The following is a 23,119-nucleotide window of genomic DNA, read 5'->3' on the forward strand; positions in this document are numbered from 1 at the left end:
GTATATTGAGTTTATTAGTCAGAGAGATGTTACTTTACTGCATATATTTACTGGATTTCAGTAATATCTCACTAAAACTATGAATCTTTGCTATAGATCTAAGTGATGTCTCATGTTTTCACCCGAAAGTGAAGCCTGCATGCTGCACAGCCCTACGAGACACCTATCACATGGCAGTGACATCCTCTGGATCATAATTCTTGACCTCTACTGTCCAATATGTTAGACACAGCCACATATGGCTATTTAAATTTGAATTAAATAAAATTAAATATTCAGTTCCTCATTCTCAGGCACATTTCAGGTGTTCAACAGCCACATGTGGCTGGCTGCCACAGTGATGGGGAATCACTATGTACAGATAGGGAATATTTTCCTCATCACCAAAAGCTCTGCCGTAGTGCTGTTCTGTGTTGTGTGAATGGAATCCCCTTAAGTTGTGCTTTGCTGTAGCCTCAAGTTTCCTTGAGGGAAAATTCTGTTGTTTTTAGCAACTTTCACAGAAAGTTTCTTTATACTTTGTTTTCTAAAACTTCCTCATTAGGACCCAGGGTATCGTCTTCTACTGAATTCTGTTCTTACAGTATGAAGGCAAGATTCAAATGTACTATTATGAAGTATGAGTTTCTTACGAAAAGTTTAGAGCTTTTAAAAATATGGATATCCATTTAAAGAACAAATGAAAGGGAGAATAAGCTGAAAAAGTATGTCTGTACAGTTATTAAAAGGTTACTAAACTTACTAAAATCATTTTTGGCCTCCTTCCACAACCAAAATAAGGACAACAATAATTTAGAAACAAAATAACCAGAACAGACAGAAAATTGCAATGTATGGAAGTCCGACAACCAAGGAGTTAAAATAGACACATTCATACAGACCAGTAGGAGGGACGGAGTCTAGCGGCCAGGCAGAGAGGGGTTGTGGCAAAAAAAAAAAAAAAAATGCAGTGGCACCAGGCATGCAGGGCAGCAGCTGACAAACCCTGGGTGCGCAACACAGCAGCGGGCTGACCCAGCCAGGTGGCGATTGAAGCCCGGCAAGGCGCACAAGGTGACTGACTGACTGAGCAGTCCCACAATAGCACACAGATAAACCATTTGAAACTGGGTAGCAAGACCGTGCAACCCAGGATCCCAGTGCCAGGAAATAAAGCCTCAAAACACTTATTGAAAAACACCTGTGGAGGTTGAGGTGCTGGGAGAGACTCCCAGCCTCACAGGAGAGTTTGTTGGAGAGACCCACAGGGTCCTAGAACATACACAAGCCTATCCACATGGGAATCAGCACCGAAAAGGCCCAGTTTAGTTTGAGGAAAGAGTGGAAGGGATTAAAATCCAACAGAGAGCAGAGCAAGCGCAATTGTTCCCTCTTAGACCACTGCCCCAAATGCAGCCTGACGACCCAGTAACTGGGTTGCCCTGCCCTGGTGAACACCTAAGACTCTGCCCCTCATAGGTAACAGGCACAACTAGACAAAAAAAATGGCCCCAACAGAAGAATAGATTAAAGCTCCAGAGCCAATACAACTAAGTGATGAAGAGATAGCCAACCTATCAGATGCACAGTTCAAAGCATTGGTGATCAGGATGTTCACAGAATTGGTTGAATTTGGTCGCAAATCAGATGAAAAAATGAAGGCTATGCTAAGTGAAATTAAGGAAAATACACAGGAAACCAATAGTGATGAGAAAAAAACTGGGACTCAAATCAACGGTGTGGACCAGAAGAAAGGAAGAAACATCCAATCAGAAAAGAATGAAGAAACAAGAATTCAAAAATAAGAGGAGAGGCTTAGGAACTTCCAGGACATCTTTAAACATTCCAACATCCAAATTATAGGGGTATCAGAAGGGGATGAGGAAGAGCAATAAGTGGAAAAGTTGTTTGAAAAAAATAATGAAGGAGAACTTCCCCAATCTGGCAAAGGAAACAGACTTCCAGAAAGTCCAGGAAGCTCAGAGAGTCCCAAGGAAGTTGGATCCAAGGAGGAACACACCATAATTACCTTAGGCACATCATTATTACCTTAGCCAAGATTAAAGATAAGAAGAGAATCTTAAAAGCAGCAAGAAAAAAGGAGAGAGTTACCAACAAAGAGGTGCCCATCAGACTGTCAGCTGATCTCTCAAAAGAGACCTTGCAGGCAAGAAGGGGCTGGAAACAAGTATTCCAGGTCATGAGAGGCAAGGACCTACATCCAAGATTGCTCTATCCAGCAAAGCTTTCATTTAGAATGGAAGGACAGATACAGTGCTTCTCAGATAAGATTAAGTTAAAGGAGTTCATCATCACTAAACTCTTATTACATGACATGTTAAAAGGGACTTATGAAAGAAAAAGAAGATAAAAAACATGTACAGTAAAATGACAGCAAGCTCACAATTATTAATAACCACACCTAAAACAAAAAACAAATACAAACTAAGCAAACAACTAGAACAGGAACAGAACCACAGAAATAGAGATCACATGGAGGGTTATCAACAGGGGAGTGGGCGGAGGAGAGAGGGGGAAAAGGTACAGAGAATAAGTAGCATAGATGGTAGGTAGAAAATAGACAGGGGGAGGGCAAGAGTAGTATGGGAAATGTAGAAGCTAAAGAATTTATAAGTATGACCCATGGACATGAACTAAAGGTGGGGATGTGGGTAGGAGAGGGTGTGCAGGGTGGAGAGGAATGAAGGGGTAAAATGGGATGACTGTAATAGCATAATCAATAAAATGTATTAAAAACAAAAAATAAACAGATAAGCATCCAGGATTCTCCCACCCATAAAAAAATCATTTTTAACATTTATAATGTGTTTGTTAGGCTACTATTTCTCAAACCAGTGTTCTTTTCTTGGAAATATTTGAGATACATGATTTTAAAAGGGTCCATGGTCAAATTGGTTTGGAAAACACTGTATATGACAGCCTCCCCTTGAGTACACACAGGACAGAGAAACAAGGTAAAGTCTCCCATTAATCCAAGTTTTCCAAACCTATTTGACTAGGGAACCTAACTTTTTCTCCTAACTTCTAGTAGCATTCTGTGGAACTAATGTTTTGACGACCACATTATTGCTTTATATGACTTTTTTTATTAGGATAAACTAATACCTCTATTAGGCATAATAATCAGGAACTGAAGGATTTTATTCTACCTATTTTCCAAAGACAATGTCTTTTCCAAAGACAATGACTCATTATTTTATAAAAATGTAATGTTTTAATGTTAGGTCTATGCCTTTGTTTTATTTATCAGGCAGTTATTCTGAAAATAATTGAATCCCCTCTTGTTGAATTGGATTATAGTGACTAAATGGTCCTAAGATTATTGTTAGTGAATATGATGCCTTCTCTTTTGTGTCAAGAGTTAATTAATTCTATATGAACTTTTAAGCAACTTGTGCTTTAATTTTTTGCTACTTTGGATACATCTACTATAGTCTACTTGAAAATGAAGGGGCAAACTAGAGGACCAAGAACCATGTTAGACTTAGTTCAACTGCATTTAATGTAAAGCCCATCATGATGGTCACTTAACCATGATAGAAATTTACTTCTCTCACACATAAAAATAGGCAGTCTAAGGATGAAGTATGGCTTAGATTTAATCAAGAAATCAGAAATTCTTCTGTCTTTTTACTAGTCATATGTCCACATCCAATGTAGCTGGGCATATTAGCACTGCAAGTAAAATGGAGGTTCACTTACTTCAGAAGATCAGATACTGGGTGACAGATTAAATAGATAGTTATTTCTGCTGCATCAAGTGGTAGCCTGGAACATTTCTCAAATTATATACGGTGGAAGTGACTGATGTTAATAGGTAATACATTTTAAAAGAATGGGATTGTTATGCTTAATTGGTCTGTAATATTCTAGGTTGAACAAAATTAAACTATTTCTTTGCTTTTAGATTTTTAAGAATATTTTATGTATATTACCAATTTCCAGGGGCAGTGATGCTAAGTATGCAGTGTTTCCCAAACCCATCTGAGAATTCTTTACTCCCAGAAACATTGCCAGAGTGATTCAGCTCATAAGCTAAGAATTCAGATCACAGATTCAGGATCCAAATGGCAGGTTCTTCCACTTGCCAGCCATAGAAACTATTGGATAACTTGTATAAGCTTCAGCCTCTTCATCTGTAAAATGTGATGTGAATACTTTCTGAAGATTCAATGATGCTCAGATATGTAAAGCGCCTGGCGTAATATTTAACACACAATAAATGTGCAATAAATGGGGTCATTAAATCAGTCTTAATTTGCATACAGTTTTGAATGTACAAGACTTAGACCCGGAAGGTTGTTTCATTTCCTGATGCAAAATAAAGCCTGGTCACGGGACGAGTAGTGTTTCTTCTTCCGGGTGCAAGGTCTTTTGGAAGAACAGTTAACAGAAAAGTGAGAAATGAGAAAAATTAAGTACAGTTCTTTCATGTGGAATAAATTGAATGCATTTTTTCATTGTTTTCAAGGAATAGTCTTTAAAAAGTGAATCAGTACTTACATAAAATTATTTAATTACCTTTTCTGATTAAATACTCAATATATTCACTGTAGAAAATGTAAAAAAGATAAAAATGCACAAAGAAAATTAAATCACTTATATTTCTACTATTAATGGCTAATAGGCAGTTTTGGTTTAATTTTGGTTTATATTATTAGTCTTTTTACATGTACAAGTATGCATATATAATTTTGATGATATTGGAATCATACTGTTCATATGATTAATTGAAGCATGATTTATGTAATATAAAACTCACCAGTTTTAAGAATACAATTGAATGGTTTTTAGTAAATTTACAGAGTTGAGCAACCATCACCACAATCTACTTTCAGAACACTTTTATCATGCTACAAAGATCCCTTCTCTGCATGCAGTCAAAACCCATTCCGACCTCCAGTCCCAGGCAACTACTTACCTGCTTTCTACCTCTAAATGCATTGCATATGCAGAGAAACATATATGTGTGAGTTTTGCACCTGACTTATTTTATTTACCATGTTTTTGAGGTTCATTTATATTGTAACATGTATCAGTAGTTTATTCCTTTTTATTGTTTAGCAGTAATCCACTGCAAAGATATATCACATTTTGTTTATCTGTTCATCGTGCGGATTGTTTCTGGGGTATTTTTTGACTATTTAAAAATAATCTTTCTACTGGTATATATGTAGAAATAGGTTATTCTCTTAGGTAGATTACATGGAAGTGAAATTGCTGGGTTCCATATGGAATGTCATCCCATATACCAGAAAGGTTCTAGGTTAGATTCCCAGTCAGGGCACATACATAGTTTGTGGGTTTGACAGGAACCAACCAATTGGTGTCTCTCTCTCCCCATCTTTTCCCCTCTCCCCCCTCCCCTTTGCCCCCTCCCTCCCTCTTCCCCCTACCCCTCTTCCTCTTTCCCTTCCTCTCAAAGATAAAAAAACATGCTTTTTTTTTCTTTTTAATATGTTATTGATTATGCCATTACAGTTGTCCCATTTCCACCCCCTTCATTCCCCTCCACCCTGCACACCCCCTCCCCCACTATTCCCCCCTTTAGTTCATGTCCATGTGTCACAAGTTGTCTAGATTCTGTATTTCCCATACTATTCTTGCCCTCCCCCTATCCGTTTTCTACCTACCGTCTATGCTACTTATTCTCTGTACCTTCTCCCCACTTCTCCTCCTCCCACTCCCCTGTTGCTAACCCTCCATGTGATCTCCATTTCTGTGGTTCCGCTCCTGATCTAGCTGTCCTCTTAGTTTGCTTTTGTTTTAGGTGTGGTTGTTAATAACTGTGAGTTTCCTGTCCTTTCACTGTTCATATTTTTCATCTTCTTTTTCTTAGATAAGTCCCTTTAACATTTCATATAATAAGGGCTTGGTGATGATGAACTCCTTGAACTTGACCTTATTTGAGAAGCACTTTATCTGCTCTTCCATTCTAAATGAAAGCTTTGCTGGATAGAGCAATCTTGGATGTAGGTCTTTGGATTTCATGACTTGGAATACTTCTTTCCAGCCCCTTCTTGCCTGCAAGTTCTCTTTTGAGAAATCCACTGACAGTCTGATGGGAACTCCTTTGTAGGTGACTGTCCCCTTATCTCTTGCTGCTTCTAGGATTCTCTCCTTCATTTTAATCTTGGTTAATGTAATTATGATGTGCCTTAGTGTGTTTCTTCTTGGGTCCAAGTTCTTTGTGATTCTTTGAGCTTCCTGGATTTCTTGGAAGTCTATTTCCTTTGCCAGATTGAGGAAATTCTCCTTTATTATTTATTCAAATAAGTTTTCCACTTGTTGCTCTTCCTCTTCCCCTTCTGGTACCCCTATAATTCAGATGTTGGAATGTTTAAAGATGTCCTGGGGGTTCCTAAGCCTCTCCATATTTTTTTTGAATTCTTGTTTCTTCATTCTTTTCTGTTTGGTCATTTTTTTCTTCCTTCTGGTCCACTCGATTGATTTGAGTCCCAGTTTCCTTTCCATCATCACTATTGGTTTCCTGTGCATTTCCCTTCATTTCAATTAATTTAGCCTTCACTTATCCCTCTGATTCGTGACTAAAATCAACCAGTTCTGTGAACATCCTGATCACCAGTATTTTGAACTGTGCATCTGATAGGTTGGCTATCTCTTGGTCGCTTAGAAGTATTGGCTCTTGGTTTTTGAGCTGTTCTTCTGAGACATAATGTTTTGGTCTGTTCGTGCCTGTTATGTATGAGGGGCAGGACCTTAGGTGTTCACCAGGACTGGGTGACCCAGTTGCTGGGTTGTGACACTGTATGTGGGGGTGGGGTCAGAGAGGGGCTATGGCATTTGTTCCACTCTTTCTCAGACTTTGGTCTCCTCTGCTGCTTCCCGCAAGCAAAAAGAAGAGCTTCTTCTAACCCCTGGTGCTGGCTCCTGGGTGTGTGCACCTCTGCACCCACCAGGACCTTGTGGATCTCTCTAAAAAACTCTCTGTGAGCCTGGGAGCTTCTCCCAGCACATCTTTTTTTTTTTTGACCCCAAGAGTTTTTTCAATTGGTGCTTTTGGGCTTTAATTCCCATTGCTGGGGCCCTAGCCTGCGCCGTCTGTCTCACTGCTCACTCCTTTGCCTGGTTTATCTGTGCACGAATGTATGACTGTGGTCAGCCAGCCGCCTTGCACCCCCACTGGGTCCGCCTGTTGCTACCCCACACCTGGGATCTGTCAACAGCTGCCTGCACCCCTGGGTCTGTCCAGTCTGGCCACTTTTTCCTGTGCAACCCCTCTCCACCAGCCCCTGACTCCACCCCTCTTACCAGTCTGGATGAATGGTTCGTTGTTGTTGGACTTCCATACAGTTCAATTTTCTGTGTTTTGGTTGCATTCTTGTTACTAAAACTTTGTTGTCTTTAAACTTGGTTGTGCGAGGAGGCAAAGTATTTCCACCTACGCCTCCATCTTTGAAGTCCCAATGAACATACTCTTGAGTGAGGATTAAATAAAAAATAAATAAATTCTTTTAGTCAAATAATGTGACTTTTAATTCAAATATTGGATTCTTTTTTGTTTGTTTGTTTCATTTGGAGGGAGGTGTCAGTAACAAGGGAAGAAGTTGCTCTTCAGTCTCACTAACATTTCTGATAATCTTTTTTTTCAGGTTGACCCTGTATTATGTTGGAATAGGAGTTACTGCCTTGGTTTTTGGCTACATGCAGATTTCCTTTTGGATTATGACTGCAGCCCGACAGACCAAGAGAATTCGAAAACAGTTTTTTCATTCCATTTTGGCACAGGACATTGGCTGGTTTGATGGCTGTGACATGGGTGAACTTAACACTCGAATGACTGAGTAAGAGGATGGATGTGTGGCTTATCAACTTTTTTTCATATATGTCATATAACTGACTTTGCTGCCTTTATTTGTTTCAGTGACATCAACAAAATCAACGACGGTATTGGAGACAATATTGCTCTGTTTTTTCAAAACATGTCTACATTTTCTATTGGCCTGGTAATTGGTTTGGTGAAGGGCTGGAAACTCACCCTGGTGACTCTGTCTACATCTCCTCTTATAATTGCTTCAGCAGCCATGTTTTCTAGGGTAAGCAAGATGGCTAATGTGTTGACAAGAAGCAGGAATGTGAACTAGTGTTTCACTATGTTTGTCAGAAAGGTATTTTTTTTTGTTTTTTATGTCTCAAAATAGAAAAGGACATTATACACAAAATTACTTTTGATTTTGTTCACCATTAATCACCTTTCTATTTTCAAGTTATTAGGCTACAGTGAAGTTGGTTTTAGTATCTTACTAACATTAAAAATATTCCTCTTTATTTAGTAGCCTAATGCAGCTTCAAATGATAGCATGGGTAAAGTATTATGTGTGGGCACATTGGCTGCTGGAAGTATCTTATGTGTTCTAAATTCCCATGTAAATGTGGTGCAATTTATTTCACTAGAACAGAGTGAGAAAATCATAAAACAGTAAATACTCAAACACTTTTTAATGACAACCATTTAAAGTTTAAATTTTTAATAAGGCTCTAAATTATATTTAAAATGTTTGCTGCTGTCTATTTTTATGTATTATATAAATTTTAACAAATTATGTATGTGCATTTTAAATTATTTTTTGTACTGTTACACTGTGAATATGCCACAAGATATTAATCTATTTACAGCCTGATTTTGAAAATGATGTTCCTTGTGAAATCTAAAAGCCACCAATATATTCTTAATAGCTCTCTCCAAATCAAGTTTTTGTCAGTTCTACCAATGTATATACCCATTTCCTAGATTTGAGGTAATAATTCTTGAGGTAATATTTGAGGTAATTTCCTAGATTTGAGGTAATATATACCTATATTTGAGGTATATTCTTAAGCAATAGAGTTTTAATTTTGGAAAGATAATGGTTCTTTATGAAAATCAAAGCCAAAAATACACTGAGTTTATTTGCTAACAATATACAAAGTCAACCAAATAAGAATTTTTAGCAATGAAAATATTTTGTCATTGAATAATTCCTTAACAATAGACTTGGCTGTTTAGACAACAAATTGTTATTTAGTGTGGCTTCTAGTGTTTATCTGGTAACCCTTACCAAACTCTTTATCTCTAGCTTATTTGAAATGAGAACATCTGAGGAAGATTACCCACAGTATGCTACTAAGATCAGATCTTTAATTTTCACTGCCCAGGGAAGTGACAGAGACAAGTTTTTTGAAAAGATCATCAGTGGGGAATCTAAGTTCTACCTTCCTTCAATGTAATTAAATTTGGCAAACATTTATTAAATACTTGCTATGTACAAGGATTTTTGCTAGGTACAGCTTTCCTTCTAGTGATATATCATAGAAATTATTATCTTAAAAAATAAAATAATAAGTATTACTCAGCTTATGCTATCTTCTGAGTTTAACAACTGGCTGAGCATGTCTTACATCAAATTAGCGCCAAGTGTGCAAAATGTATTTTGAATGTGGATGATTTGTTATGTGAGTAGGTAATAGTTAGACTCACAGATCCAAGGACAATTTTCTTCCTATTCCCTTTCATTGAACTGTTGCGTTAATTACTAAATTAAATCCTTTACTAATCAAAAGAGTAGTAAGTGTATTTAACAGAGAAAAAGGCCCATTCTGATTTTAAATTCTTGAGAAGTCACATGAACCTACCTGATATCATGAAGCGTGATATTCTCCTCTCTCTGTCTCTAGAGCCTCAGCTGTTAGTGTTCGAAGGTACAGAATTTACTGCGCTGTAATGCTGAGGAATCGCTGCAGGAGGCACTTCTGGGTATATGCAGGATCATCATTCTCTTCCTGCCACAACCCTGTGACCAAGATCCCCCAGAAGCCTTGCTTTTCCCATAATAACAAATCAAATCAAGTTATATTAGGTTTACTAATTTCCAGAGTGTATCCAAAAAGAACTGTTACCCTACTGTCCTTCTCCAAATCAAGTCTTTACCAATTGTATTAATGCAAATACACATTTTCTAATTTTTTTAAAATACAGAGAGAAAACAGTGAAACTCCACTAGTAGAAGGTAAATATAGAGATTCAGACTATAGGTTATACTAAGCTAAGTTCTTCCACTGCTGTGAGACTTTAAAAAGTCAGTATCTCTGGTCACTGGTTTCCCTGTGTGCAAACTGATGAGGTTAGATTAAGTGATGTAAAGTACTTTGGCAATAATAAAATTATGTTATTCTAAACTCTACCTGAATTAAGTTGTCAGCATTGTTACTATACCAAAGTCATTCTTTGACTAGCTGTGGTCGTGGTTTATTACAGATAGTCATCTCATTGACCAGTAAGGAGTTAAATGCCTATTCCAAAGCTGGAGCTGTGGCAGAGGAAGTTTTGTCATCAATCCGGACAGTCATAGCCTTTGGGGCCCAAGAGAAAGAAATTCAAAGGTCTGTTCTTTTAATTATGACAATACATGTTTGATTGTATTTTCCCCAAAGGCTGTTCATTACATTATGGTTCTTCTTTTTAAGGTATACGCACAACCTAAAAGATGCAAAGGATGTTGGCATTAAAAAGGCTATAGCTTCAAAACTCTCTCTTGGTGCTGTGTACTTCTTTATGAATGGAACCTATGGACTCACTTTCTGGTATGGAACCTCCTTGATTCTGAATGGAGAACCTGGTTATACCATTGGAACTGTCCTTGCTGTAAGTCTTCTTTGAGAACAAAAGTAACTGGCCTGGATAAATCTTTTCTTGCTATAATAAAGATTTCTCTTTGAATAACATTGAATATTCAAAAATAAATATTTTAATAAGCTACTATTTTTTCTTCAAATGATTTGTATCTACCTTTAAATTATATGTATGAATGGCAGGATATATTTTTCCAGCCTATCTTCTATAAGCATCACACTTTTAGGAGAATCATAATTTAATTTTCCATTGAGAGAGTTTTCTTAATCCAGCAGTCAAAAAGGCCAGTCTCTGGTGAGACACCTTCCTTTCAATCTTGCTGCTATGTGATGGCACTCTACATTTAGCTTGCTAGATGTCTTCCCTCTGGAAACAGTCTGTGGATTGAACTCCTCTGCCCTTCCTCTGTCCTTTCAGCATATAACAATTGGGGGAGGGGGCAGGGCAGTGGAGAGCAATGAGGACAATGGTAATTGAACGATAAAAAATTTTTTTAAGCAAACTATGTAAGCTCTGTCCAACATCACAACTTAGAATTCTTTAAACTCTTAGAGGTTATGCATTAAATTTGAATTTACTCAGTTATCCTCCCAAATTTCAACAACCAACAGATTATTTCAGGATTAAGAACTATTTGCCTTGCTGAACTGAATTGTCTAGCTTTCCTATGTAGGTATCTTTTTTCTCAGCTAAAGTCATATTATGAATTTGAGACTTTCATAGTTAAGACTTTAAGCTGCTCATTTATTTCATATAAATGAAACTGGAACACAGTGAACTTGGGACACATCCTTGCTTTTTGCTCCTCCATTTGTGTGTGACTTGGGTAAATGACTTGCTTAGCCTCACCTTCCTCATCTGTAAATAGGAAAAATAGTACCTAGGTTGTAGGGTTCTTTGTTTATTTGATTTTTGGCAGAGATGGATTTACCTCTCTAAAAAATGGACAGGTGTCCAATAAGACAAGAATTCATAGAGTCTGGACAAAAATGGTGCAATGTCTCTGTGTTAGTGAAATCTAGCACATCCTTATCTCTAAACAACAAGGAGGAGAGTGCTTGTTATTTATCCCCTCCTCACTCAACCAGGTTCAGGTATGGGAGGCACTCCTCCATGAGCCAGTTTTCCTGCTCAGATTTCCCAGAGGGTGATAACAAGACTGTGGGACAATCAAAAGTTGACCCACATTAGGAAAAGCCAAAGTATAATGGGATTAACTTGCATTTCCTTTGTACTTGACAGCCTCTTCTATTCTCCCCTACTTAATTTTTCTAATATCAGTCTGAGTCTCAACCAAGTGTACACTGTATTCTGTTGTCTCTCTTATATAACTGAGGAAGGATCATTTTTTTTGTTCTTGTAGGTTTTCTTTAGTGTAATCCATAGTAGTTATTGTATTGGAACAGCAGTCCCTAACTTTGAAACCTTCACTATAGCCCGAGGAGCTGCCTTTAATATTTTTCAGATTATCAATAAGGTAAGTCTTCTAATTGCTTTGAAAAATAACTAACATATTTGTAAAAAGGAAACCAAAAAACAGGCACACTCGTTTCACTAAAACCAAAAGATGGGCAAAATCAATGTCAGGTAATTGGCTATGGAGAGAGAGATTGTTTTAATTCTTTTACAAGGAGATTGTGTCTTATTAAAACCTTCATTCTAAATCAGTGCACTTCTGATTTACAATGAAGTAAAAAGGAAAACATTTCAAAAGAAACCCATCTTTAAATTACTTTTTAGAATGTAGAGAGTATCAATTTAGTCCCTTGAAGATTTACAATATTCTCTTTTTTTTTTTCCCCAAGAAACCTGCTATAGGTAACTTTTCAACAACAGGTTATAAACCAGAATGCATAGAGGGCACTATAGAATTTAAAAATGTTTCTTTCAGTTATCCATCAAGACCTTCTGTCAAGGTAGGTTAAAATTAATTATAGAATTGTACGTTTTCTGGTATCACTGTCTATTGCTTAAAATCTCCTCTTATGAGATAACCTGGAATCATTTGGGCCAAGATTTAGCTACTTTGCTCAGAGATTTGAAAACGAAAACGAAGAGACAGCAGGGAAGAAGGTGGTAGTGCGGAGGAAGGAAGGAAGGAAATACAGAGAAATTAGTAATAAGTAATCTTAGTTATTAGTAATAACTAATCCAAATAACTCTGAGTGAGCCAGTTACATTCTGCAGCCTCTTTTCTATATTCAACTGACTAGAGCATTTTCAACTCCCTGGAACTCCTTCACTCTGGATTCGGCAGCACCCACCAAAAAGTCATCCATTGGAAGTCCCTGGATGTTGTCCCACTTAACATAACTCATTTTAACCTAGTTTCTAATCTGGGAGAATTAGGCCTGGTTGTGCGTTCACTTCTTTCTTCCCTAGGACTTATACTGCACAGCATCTGTACCTCAGTTACTCCCACACCTCACTTTTGCACATGCAAATATACACGCATGCACATGCAACGCAGTTTATCCTCCTTTCTCTGTCCTTCAGCCTTTGACAAATTCTTGAGAAAATGTGTCTGTCTTTTCTCTTGTCTTCCTCCTTTCATTTTATGGTATATTTATTCAAAAAATAGTTAAAGATTGCAAAGAGTACTAATGAATACCTGTTTTGTAGAAAAAGACATTATTTTAAGTAAAATTAATAAAATTGCTAATGTCATCCACCTCTAATGTCTTTTAAAATATACAAATGTGCTCTGCATAATTTGCATCATGAAAGATCTACCTATTCCTACTTCTTTATTTTTCTCTAAGTCTTTGAATGGAATTCTCTTTTCAAAGCTCTTTATTTTTTAATTCCTTATTACTTAATTACCATTATTGTAGTAGTATTGTCTTCTACCATTTTCTTAACATAATTAGAGTATTTCAACTCCATTTTGTAACATTTGAGTTAGCCTCCTGGAAATGTAAGCATGGTTGTGCTATGTTGCATAGTAAAGTGCTCTCTGAATTTTAAGCAACTACTTGTTAATGAAATTTTGAAACATAGCTCTACTTGTTAAGCTGAAGAGTAAATAATTTTAAGAAAGAGATTCACTCATTTTAAATAAAGTACAAATTCTTCTAAGGCAGGAACAGATCAACTACAGAGTAAAAAAGTGCAGGTAGAGAGCTCCTCCCACTGTGGGATCTGATTTCTCACCTCCTTTAGAGAAGTTTTCTCTGCTTGGACCTTTGAAGTTTTTATGTTTGGCTAGTTAAAGGGTCAATTTCTTTACAAATGAGAAGATCAAAGTGAGAGAATCCAAGGAAAGATTCCAATACTCAGGCTGAGTACATACAAGTGCAAGCAAAGATAGGTGAGAGTTTTTCAATGGGATTGCTGTTGTCATTTGGAAGGTTTCTCTCATGTCGCAGGTCCCTCAGACACTAAAAGCCCATAGCACTCCTCAGCAATTGAGAATATTTTAAAGGTTCCCCCTAAATTGAAATGTTCCCAGGAGAGCCACCACTGGAAAAGGGAAGGTTCCTATTCATGGAATCTCATTCAGAGGAAGCACTAAAGTTTTAACAATTGTTTTACTTTGGAATATATTTTGCAATGATATTACATATATTCTAAAAAACTTTCTTATATAGCTCACAAAAATATCTGGCAAGATTCTATTCAGCTGTTGCAAATTAAAAAGTAACATTTTCACTAACTTGGTAGCCATGAAATTCATGTAAAGTATGCCCGCTGAAAATACAGTTTGTTGTGGCTAATTAATATTTAATAACTACACTGAATTTAGATTTTTTCTTCATGCAGAGAGATGATGAGAGATCTTTTACAATTATTTTCCAACATCATGTAGGTTATTATTATATTAAAACAGATATTGTATAACAAGGTCTAAATTTGTTTTTAAGTGTCACAGAAGAATTCATTTTGTCTTAATTACATTAAATTTCAAAAATATGTAAACCATATTCTCACTTATCCTAGTTTTATGGAATTCTTTCCCATGCATTCTGATAGATTCTGAAAGGTCTGAATCTCGAAATTAAGTCTGGAGAGACAGTAGCCTTGGTCGGCCCCAATGGCAGTGGCAAGAGTACAGCAGTCCAACTCCTGCAGAGGTTGTATGATCCTGAAGACGGCTTTGTAAGTGCACCTGGCAATATTATACCCAGTCTACACAATGAGACTTGGAAATGCTACCTATTATAAAGATTTTATAGCTATGGCAACTTTCCATTTTTAACAGTGGAACACAGAGAGAAGCAATTATCATTTTCTTTCCTACACATTCATTCATTCAACAAATATTTCTTGAGCACCTACTATGTGCCAAGTACTGTTGTAGGTGCTGGGCATACATTGGTGAACAAAGCACATAAACTTCTGCCTTCATCAAGTTTACATTCTCACAAGTAGGGACAGACAAATAAAATAAGTGAATTATATAGTATGTTAGAAGGTATTAAATGCTATGGAAGAAAAAAAAAAACATAGTAATTGGTAGTACCCAGAACTTACCATGAATTTCACTTTCTCAAAACACCCTAGAGAAATGACATCTGTACAGGATATGCTCTCTTGTCATACATAAAGTTACACTTAATTTTAATTAATTTAATTTAATTAATATGCACTTGTACATAACTTAGGGAGTGAGAGCGTGATAGTCACAAAAGCATAATTTAATGCTTCTACTCAAATTTTCAACTATTATTTTCAAAAGAAAATTTACTCTCCAGTAGCCTGGTTTCACTTAAATTTGACTTCTTAAGTAAGCCTTCATTTGCACTCTACTATACTCAGGCATCCATACTAACATAAAATAAATTACTGGATAATCATTTCATATATAAAGTAGTTGCATAGATTACCCTTACCTAAACAGAACACCAGAGCTGGTGAGAAAGAGAGACTCCGAGTTACAATCATCAAACATTGGCCTCTGTCACTTGAATATGTTAGGGTAATAGGTAGTATGGGAAAGACAGCACTCATTTACTATGGTTTATAGTAATGAATTGAAGATATTTTTGCCTTTTGCAGGGGAGCAGGGTGTTGAAGAGAAATAAAGAAGGGTATTTCCTAGAAAAATAATGCAAAGATCACATCAATTTGTTACCTGTGTCTATACAATAACATTATGGCTCCTAGAATATATAGCGTTACAATATCTAATTTGTGGGTCTTCGAATAAAGATATTTAGGTAATGTGGTGAGATTTTTAAGCCAATTTTTTAAAATTCTTCGGGTTTATACCTAGCAGAAAAAGTCTCGTTTTAACAATATAAATGCTATAAATATTTTATCAAAATATAGTCAGTCTTCGATTCCTGAAAAACCGTAATCCCCAGCTTATGTTTTACACTAGTAGAAAAGGCTCCCAACACAGCGCAGTGACAGGCATCACAACACGATCCATTCCTTTGGATTGGCAGATCACTGTGGATGGGAGCGACATCAGAACTTTAAATGTGCGGCATTATCGAGAGCATATTGGAGTGGTCAGCCAAGAGCCTGTTTTGTTTGGGACTACCATTAGTAACAATATTAAATATGGAAGAGAAGGTGTGACCAATGAAGATATTGAGAAAGCAGCGAAGGAAGCAAATGCTTATGACTTTATAATGGAATTTCCTAATGTAAGTACACTATGTACCCTATACCTAGTGTAGGCACAGGCTCTGCCTTAGCTTAGAGTATAAGCCCTACCATATTCCAAAATGAAATAACAAAGCAATAATTTCTACAGTGTAGGAGGATGTTATTAATTTTTTAGTTGTCCTAGGTAAAACGTCCATAAATGAGAGAGTGTGGTAACAACCAAAAGAAGTACATCATTGAACAATACATTTTAAAAATTATATTTATGTCTAATTGGTTCTCACTGTAAGTGAAAAAGAAAAATAACAAAGATTACATGAAACAAAATCATTACAAGCTGAGAAATGATGTCTACAAAATGTTGCTTTGCAAGGCCATCTTGTGGCTAAAAGTGGGAATATCACACAAAATGTTCAAATTGGTTCTGTGGTAAGGCAAAAGAAATAGGTGACCATTTTTTTAGAAGCACATGGAGCTAATATTAGATAAGAAACATGAAGTCATACTTGGAAATAGATATAATAAGATAAAATTCTTGGTATGAGGACATATCCTAATGGGTGCTTGGAACTGATTGCTGTAAAACCACTTATTTGCATTTCCCAAAATGTCCGTTCATCAGTATCAACTGAAAATGTAGTGGGGAATAAGTACCCTATGGCATATGAAAGGGTAAGACTTGAAATTAAAATAGAGACAAAATTCCACCATCCCCGAAGGCAAAAATAATGAAAAAGTTCTTTTTAATGCGCATATTTTACAAATTGCCCTCTGTAAGTTAAAATAATTTTGTTCCCTTGTTTTTCTTATAAAAATGCTCATTATGCTTTTAAATACATTCTATCTCCACTATTTAGCATCATAATTAGATAGCAAATTTGTGAAAGACTTGAGGTCACTCTTTGCCTTATGGTTTGGAAAAACACAGACCTTCTTTGACGTTTTGACACTTACAATGACTTCCTTTTCTCAAAACACCAGTCATCTTCAGTTTCCCACTTGGAATTAAGGAGCTTTCTGGTGCCTCTTACATTATACCCTGTAAGTTACTACTCGCTTTTACTAAAAGTCTCATATTTATACAAAGGTGACCCCTACTATAAATAGAATAATAAATCCTAAAGATATAATCCAAAGAACAAATGAAAGATACTGGCTTATGATGATGGAAACAAAATTCCACCACCATGTTTATCCAGAGAAATAAGAATAAGCATAGTATTAAACAAAAATTTCAAAAGTGGTTAGTTCACGTAAGTGAAAAATTGGGGAAAGCTATGCCCCAAAAATACCATCACTTTTATGATATTCCTATGATACACACATATTTTTCAATTAATATATTAGGACTAACTAACATTTGCTAGCCTTTTCCAATAAACAACCAAAAGTCTGGCTAAAATAGGACAGTTGTTTCCAAGCACTGAATAAAAGGGAGCATAAAATTGTGATCCCTGAGAGAAAGGAAACTCATGAAGAAAGTCCATGAATCTGCAGCATTCTGCCTGGGTACAAACTCCTGACGACATTTCTGGAAACTGGAATCCAGACAGAACATGGCAGTCCCACGGAGCTGAACGACAGAGATAGAACTTCAGGGCAGCTTAAGCAAAGGGAAAGGCAGTGAGAGAGCTGTGGAGCTGAGGTGGGGGCAGGATGCCATGTAGGTATCCTGTGGGAAACTTTTGAGGATGAGACTATGTAAGACTTACCACAGAGAGCAGCTGCTATGAAGCTGGGAATAGAAGAGAGATACTAGACATCAAGCAGGATGGTGGAGATGTTGAAATCACAGCCCAGCCATGGTGGAGAGATCACATTAACATCTTTTTAATACCTCAAACATAAAGCTGAGACACCAATAAAAGCTATACCTTAGGAGTAAAGGCCACACCTTAGAGAATGGCTGACACTAGACCTGTCCTAAAAAATCCTAAAACCAAGCCATTACAAGATCCCCAGAAGAGACAGAACTTGGAGGTTGGATCCTGCTGAGTTTCAAGACTTTCCACAGATTCACTCCCAAGAAAGGATAAAACCAAGATTACACAAGTTCAAAGTGATGTCAAAATTTGAATTGCCTACTAGAACAAAAAAATCAACTTTTTTTAAAGAAAACAAAATTCAGTCTCTCCAACATATCACACACAGAATTGAGTACATATGCTAAAAAAAAAACTAGACATGCAAATAAATAAGGACCTATGATCTACATTTTCCATAAACATAATCTAAATGTTTATGCACTTCAGAAAAGCTTCAAAATTACTGAGGCAAAAATTTATATTTGTATATATATATATATGTATGTGTATATATATATATACACATATACATATACATATATCCTGAAAGGAGAAATAGACAAGCTCACAATTTTAGTTGAAGTCTACAGTACTTGATAGAATGGGCAGAAAGGAAGGATATAGATGACTGGAACAATACTGCAACCAAGTAGATCTAACTGACATATGTAGAATCCTCTAACCGATAACTGCAGAATACATACTTCTCAAGTGCACATGTAATGTTCACTGAGATAAACGATATCTTGGACCATTAAAATAAAAATGAATATGATCTCAGTTTGTAATAGAATTAAGCCATTGTCTTTCCAATTAAACCATGGCAAGATGTCTCCTCACACAACCAAAAGAAGGACAACAACAAATTTAAAAACAAGAAAATAATCAGAACTGCCAGAAAATCAAACTATATGAGAGTCCAGTAACCAAAGAGTTAAAGAAGAAACTTTCATTCAGACTGGTAGGAGAGGTGGAGCCAGGCAGCTGGGGCTGAGAGGACATGGAGGACCAGGAAGGTAAGGTGGTGACTGGTAGACCCAGCAGTTCCACATTTACATGCAGATAAACTGGGAGGAACAACTGGGGAGTGAGAAAGACTGTGAAACTAAGGGTTCCAGCAATGGGAAAGAAAGCCTCAAAACCTCTGGCTGTAAAAACCTGTGGGAGTTGTGGCAGATGGAGAAATTCCCAGCCTCAGAGGAGAGTTCATTGGAGAGACCCACAGGGCCCTAGAACATACCCAAACCCACCCACCCTGAAATCTGCACCAGAAGAGCTCAATCTGCTTGAGGGTAGTGAGGCAAGTAATTGAACGCAGCAAGAACCAAGCAAGCAGCATTGTTTTCTCTCTGACCCCTCCCCTACATACAGTGCCACAACACAGAGACAGGAGTTGCTCCACCCTGGTGAATACCTAAGGCTCCACCCCTTGCTATGTATTGGCATACTGAGACAAAAAAATACGGCCCAAATGAAAGAATAGATCAAAGCTCCAAAAACAGAACAAAGTGGTGAAGAAAACCAACTATTCAGATCAGAGTTCAAAACACTGGTAATCAGGATGATCACAGAAATAGTTGAGTATGGTCACTAAATAGGGAAAAAAGTGAAGGCTATGCAAAGTGAAATAAAGCAAAATATACAGGGAACAAACAGTGAAGGAAAGGAAACCAGGACTCAAATCAACAATTTGGAGCAGAAGGAAGAAATACACATTCAACCAGAACAGAATGAAGAAATAAGAATTCGAAAAAATGAGTAGTGTTTAAAAAGATTTCAGGACATCCAAAAAGGGCCAACATCCAAATTACAGGGATGCAGAAGGAGAAAAAGAAGAGCAAGAAGTTGAAAACTTATTTGAAAAATAATAAAAGACAACTTACCTAGTTTGGCAAAGGACATACACATGCAAGTCCAGAGAGTCCCAAACAAGTTGGATCCAAAGAGGACCACATCAAGACACATTGTAATTAAAATGTAAAAGGTTCAAGATAAAGAGAGAATCTTAAAAGCAGCAAGAGAAAGGCTGAGAGTTACCTACAAAGGAGTTCCCACAAGACTATCAGCTGATTTCTCAAAAGAAACTTTACAGGCTAGAAGGGACTGGCAAGAAATATTAAAAGTAATGAAAAGCAAGGACCTACAACCCAGACTGCTCTATCCAGAAAAGCTATTATTTAGAATAGAAGGGCAGATAAAGTGCTTCCCAGACAAGGTGAAGTTAAAGGAGTTCATCATTATCAAGCCTTTATTATATGAAATGTTAAAGTGTCTTATTTAAGAAAAAGAAGATCAAAACTATGAACATTAAAATGTCAACAGATTTTTAACAACCAAATCTAAGAAACAAAAACAAACTAAGAAACAAGTAGAATAAGAACAGAATCAAAGATATGGAGATCATTTGGAGGATTATCAGCTGGGAAGGGTAAGGGGGAGAATGAAGGAAATGGTATAGGGATCTAGAAGCATAAATGGTAGGTACAAAATAGACACAGGTATGTTAAGACCAGTATAGGAAATGGAGAAGCCAAAGAACTCATATGCATGACCCATGGACCTGAACTAAGGAGGTGTAGGGAATTGCTGGAGGGAAGGCGGATGGGCAGAAGGAGACAAATGGGGAAAAACTGGGACAACTATAACAGCATAATCAATAAAATATGCTTTAAAAATCAAAAAACATACTATTAACAAAGCTATGCCTATTAATTTGACAGGATAATGAGGATCAACTTCTTGAAAGACACAAACTACCAAAAGTCACTCAAAGAGGTGTACATAATCTATAACTGTAAGACTAATTGTCGGGGGGGGGGGGAATCAACTAGATTTCTAAATAACAGTAATAGTTACAGATGAAATTAAATTGAGCAACATTCCCAATAGCATCAAAATATATAAAACAATAAATGTAATGAAAGATATGTAAATCTTCTCTGTGAAAATATCAAACATTGCTAAGAGAAATTAAAGAAGCTCTAAATAAATGGAATGTACTCATTGATTTAGACATTGAATATTTTTAAAGCTATGCATTCTCCCCAAATTAACCTATAAATTTGATGCTATACCAATCAAAATCCGAGAATTCTTTTTTTGTGCGCAGAAATCAACATGGTGATTACAAAATTTATTTGGAAATTTAAAGTACTGAGAATTGCCAATATAATTTTGAAATGAGAACTATAAACCTGGAAGACCTGTACTACCTAATTTTAAAACAGCAATTAAGGCACTAGTAATAGCATAAGAATGGATGACATGTAGACCAATGGAGCAGAATAGAAAGTCCAGAAATAAACCCACATATATCTAGTCAATTGATTTTTCACAAGGCCAGTATATTTCAATGGGGGAAAGTCTTTTTAACAAACAGTGCTAGAAAAATTGGATATCCATGTGGAAAAAATTCAGTATGACCCTTTCCTCACACTATATGTACATATTAATTTGCCATGGATCTCAGGCCAAATGTAAAAACATAAGCTGTCAAAGTTCAAAATGAAAAATTTAGGTGAAAATCTCTATGGCCTTGGGGTAAAGATTTTTTAGACAGGAAAGCATTTACTATTTTAAAAAATGATAGACTGGCCTTAATTGAAATTAAAACCTTTTAAATTTAATTTTTAAAGATACCGTTCAAAAAATAAAAAGGCAAGACAGAGTAGAATATCCACAATACAGAGATCTGGCTAAGATGCACCCAGAACATATAAGGAACTCTTACAACACAGTAATAAGAAAGAATAAAAATGGATGAAAACTTGTACATTTTACAAAAAAAGAATCAAGTGAACATTGTATACATGAAAAAATACACTATTAGTTACCAGGGAAATCCAAAGTAAAAACCACAATAGTTAGGTATAAGTCTAACAAAATCTGCATGAAGAAAATTATGAAATTCTGATTAAAGAAGAATTAAATAAATGGAGAGATATTTCATGTTCATGGAAAGGAAGATTCAATATTGCCAAAATATCAGTTCTTCTCAACTTGTTCTATAGATTTGATGTAATCTCAATCAAAATCCCAGCAAGTTATCTTGTGGATAACAAACAAATTCTAAAATTTATATGTGGAAACAAAATAGCCAGAATAACCAACACAATACTGAAGAAGAATATGGTTAGAGGACTGCATAATAAAACTTTAAGACTTACTGTAAAGCTATAGTAATCAAGACATCATGGAATCATGAAAAAACAGACAAATATATCAGAGGAATAGACTACAGACTCCAGAAATACATCTATATAAATATGGTCAACTAATCTATGACAAAGAAGCAAAGGCAATACAATAGAGCAAGGATAGTCTTTTCAACAAACAAATGGTACTGAACAACTAGACATCCACTTGTAAAAAAAAAAAAGAAAGCTATAAATGTAGACACAGACTTTACATCATTCCCAAAATTTAACTCAGAATGGATCACAGCCCTACATATGAAATGCAAAGCTATGAAATTCCTAGAAGATAATGTAGGAGAAAACCTAGATGACTTGGATATGGCAATGAAATTTTAGACATGATAAAGTTGCAAATCATAAAAGAAATTATTCATAATCTGGACTTATTTAAAGTTAAAAATTGCTCTGTGGAAGACAATGTCAAAAAATGAGAAGATAAACCACAAACTGGGAGAAAACATTAACAAAAGACACAGCTGATAAAGTACTGTTATCTAAAGTATGTAAAGAATTCTTTAAATTCAACAATGAGAAAACAACACAATGAAAAATAGGCCAAAGATCTTAACAGACACCTCACCAAAGAAGATATACAGTTGGCAAATAAGCATGTGAAAAGATGCTCCACATCATGTCATCAGGGAAATGTCATCAGGGGAATGCAAATTAAAAACTTCAGTGAGATACTACTACACTCAATTTAGAATGGCCAAAATCCCAAACTCTGACAGCAACATATGCTGGTAAGGATGCTGTGCAATAGGAACTCTTGTTCAACAGATGGTGCCGGACATATATATCTCATTCTACTAATGGTGCAAGAACATTGCTAGTGGGAATGCACAATGGCACAGCCATTTTGGACACTTTGGTGGTTTCTTATAAAACTAAATATATTCTTACCAATTTACCCAGCAACCATGCCCCTTGGT

At 36.2% G+C, this 23,119-nt stretch overlaps 1 protein-coding gene across 1 annotated transcript in view; it reads left to right on the plus strand.

Annotated features, from left to right (window-relative positions):
• ABCB5 (ATP binding cassette subfamily B member 5) overlaps positions 1-23,119 on the plus strand; it is a 95,359-nt gene that overhangs the window by 9,706 nt on the left and 62,534 nt on the right. Inside the window, exons 5-12 of the mRNA XM_037056246.1 lie at positions 7,614-7,805; positions 7,886-8,057; positions 10,256-10,380; positions 10,465-10,642; positions 11,994-12,107; positions 12,436-12,546; positions 14,603-14,728; positions 16,021-16,224. Coding sequence (XP_036912141.1) covers positions 7,614-7,805; positions 7,886-8,057; positions 10,256-10,380; positions 10,465-10,642; positions 11,994-12,107; positions 12,436-12,546; positions 14,603-14,728; positions 16,021-16,224 — 1,222 coding nt within the window. The remainder of the gene's footprint in view (positions 1-7,613; positions 7,806-7,885; positions 8,058-10,255; positions 10,381-10,464; positions 10,643-11,993; positions 12,108-12,435; positions 12,547-14,602; positions 14,729-16,020; positions 16,225-23,119) is intronic.

The sequence above is a fragment of the Sturnira hondurensis genome, unplaced genomic scaffold (genome assembly GCF_014824575.4).
Source record: "Sturnira hondurensis isolate 20B ecotype Veracruz unplaced genomic scaffold, ASM1482457v3 Scaffold0008897, whole genome shotgun sequence".
Classification (NCBI taxonomy): domain Eukaryota; kingdom Metazoa; phylum Chordata; class Mammalia; order Chiroptera; family Phyllostomidae; genus Sturnira; species Sturnira hondurensis.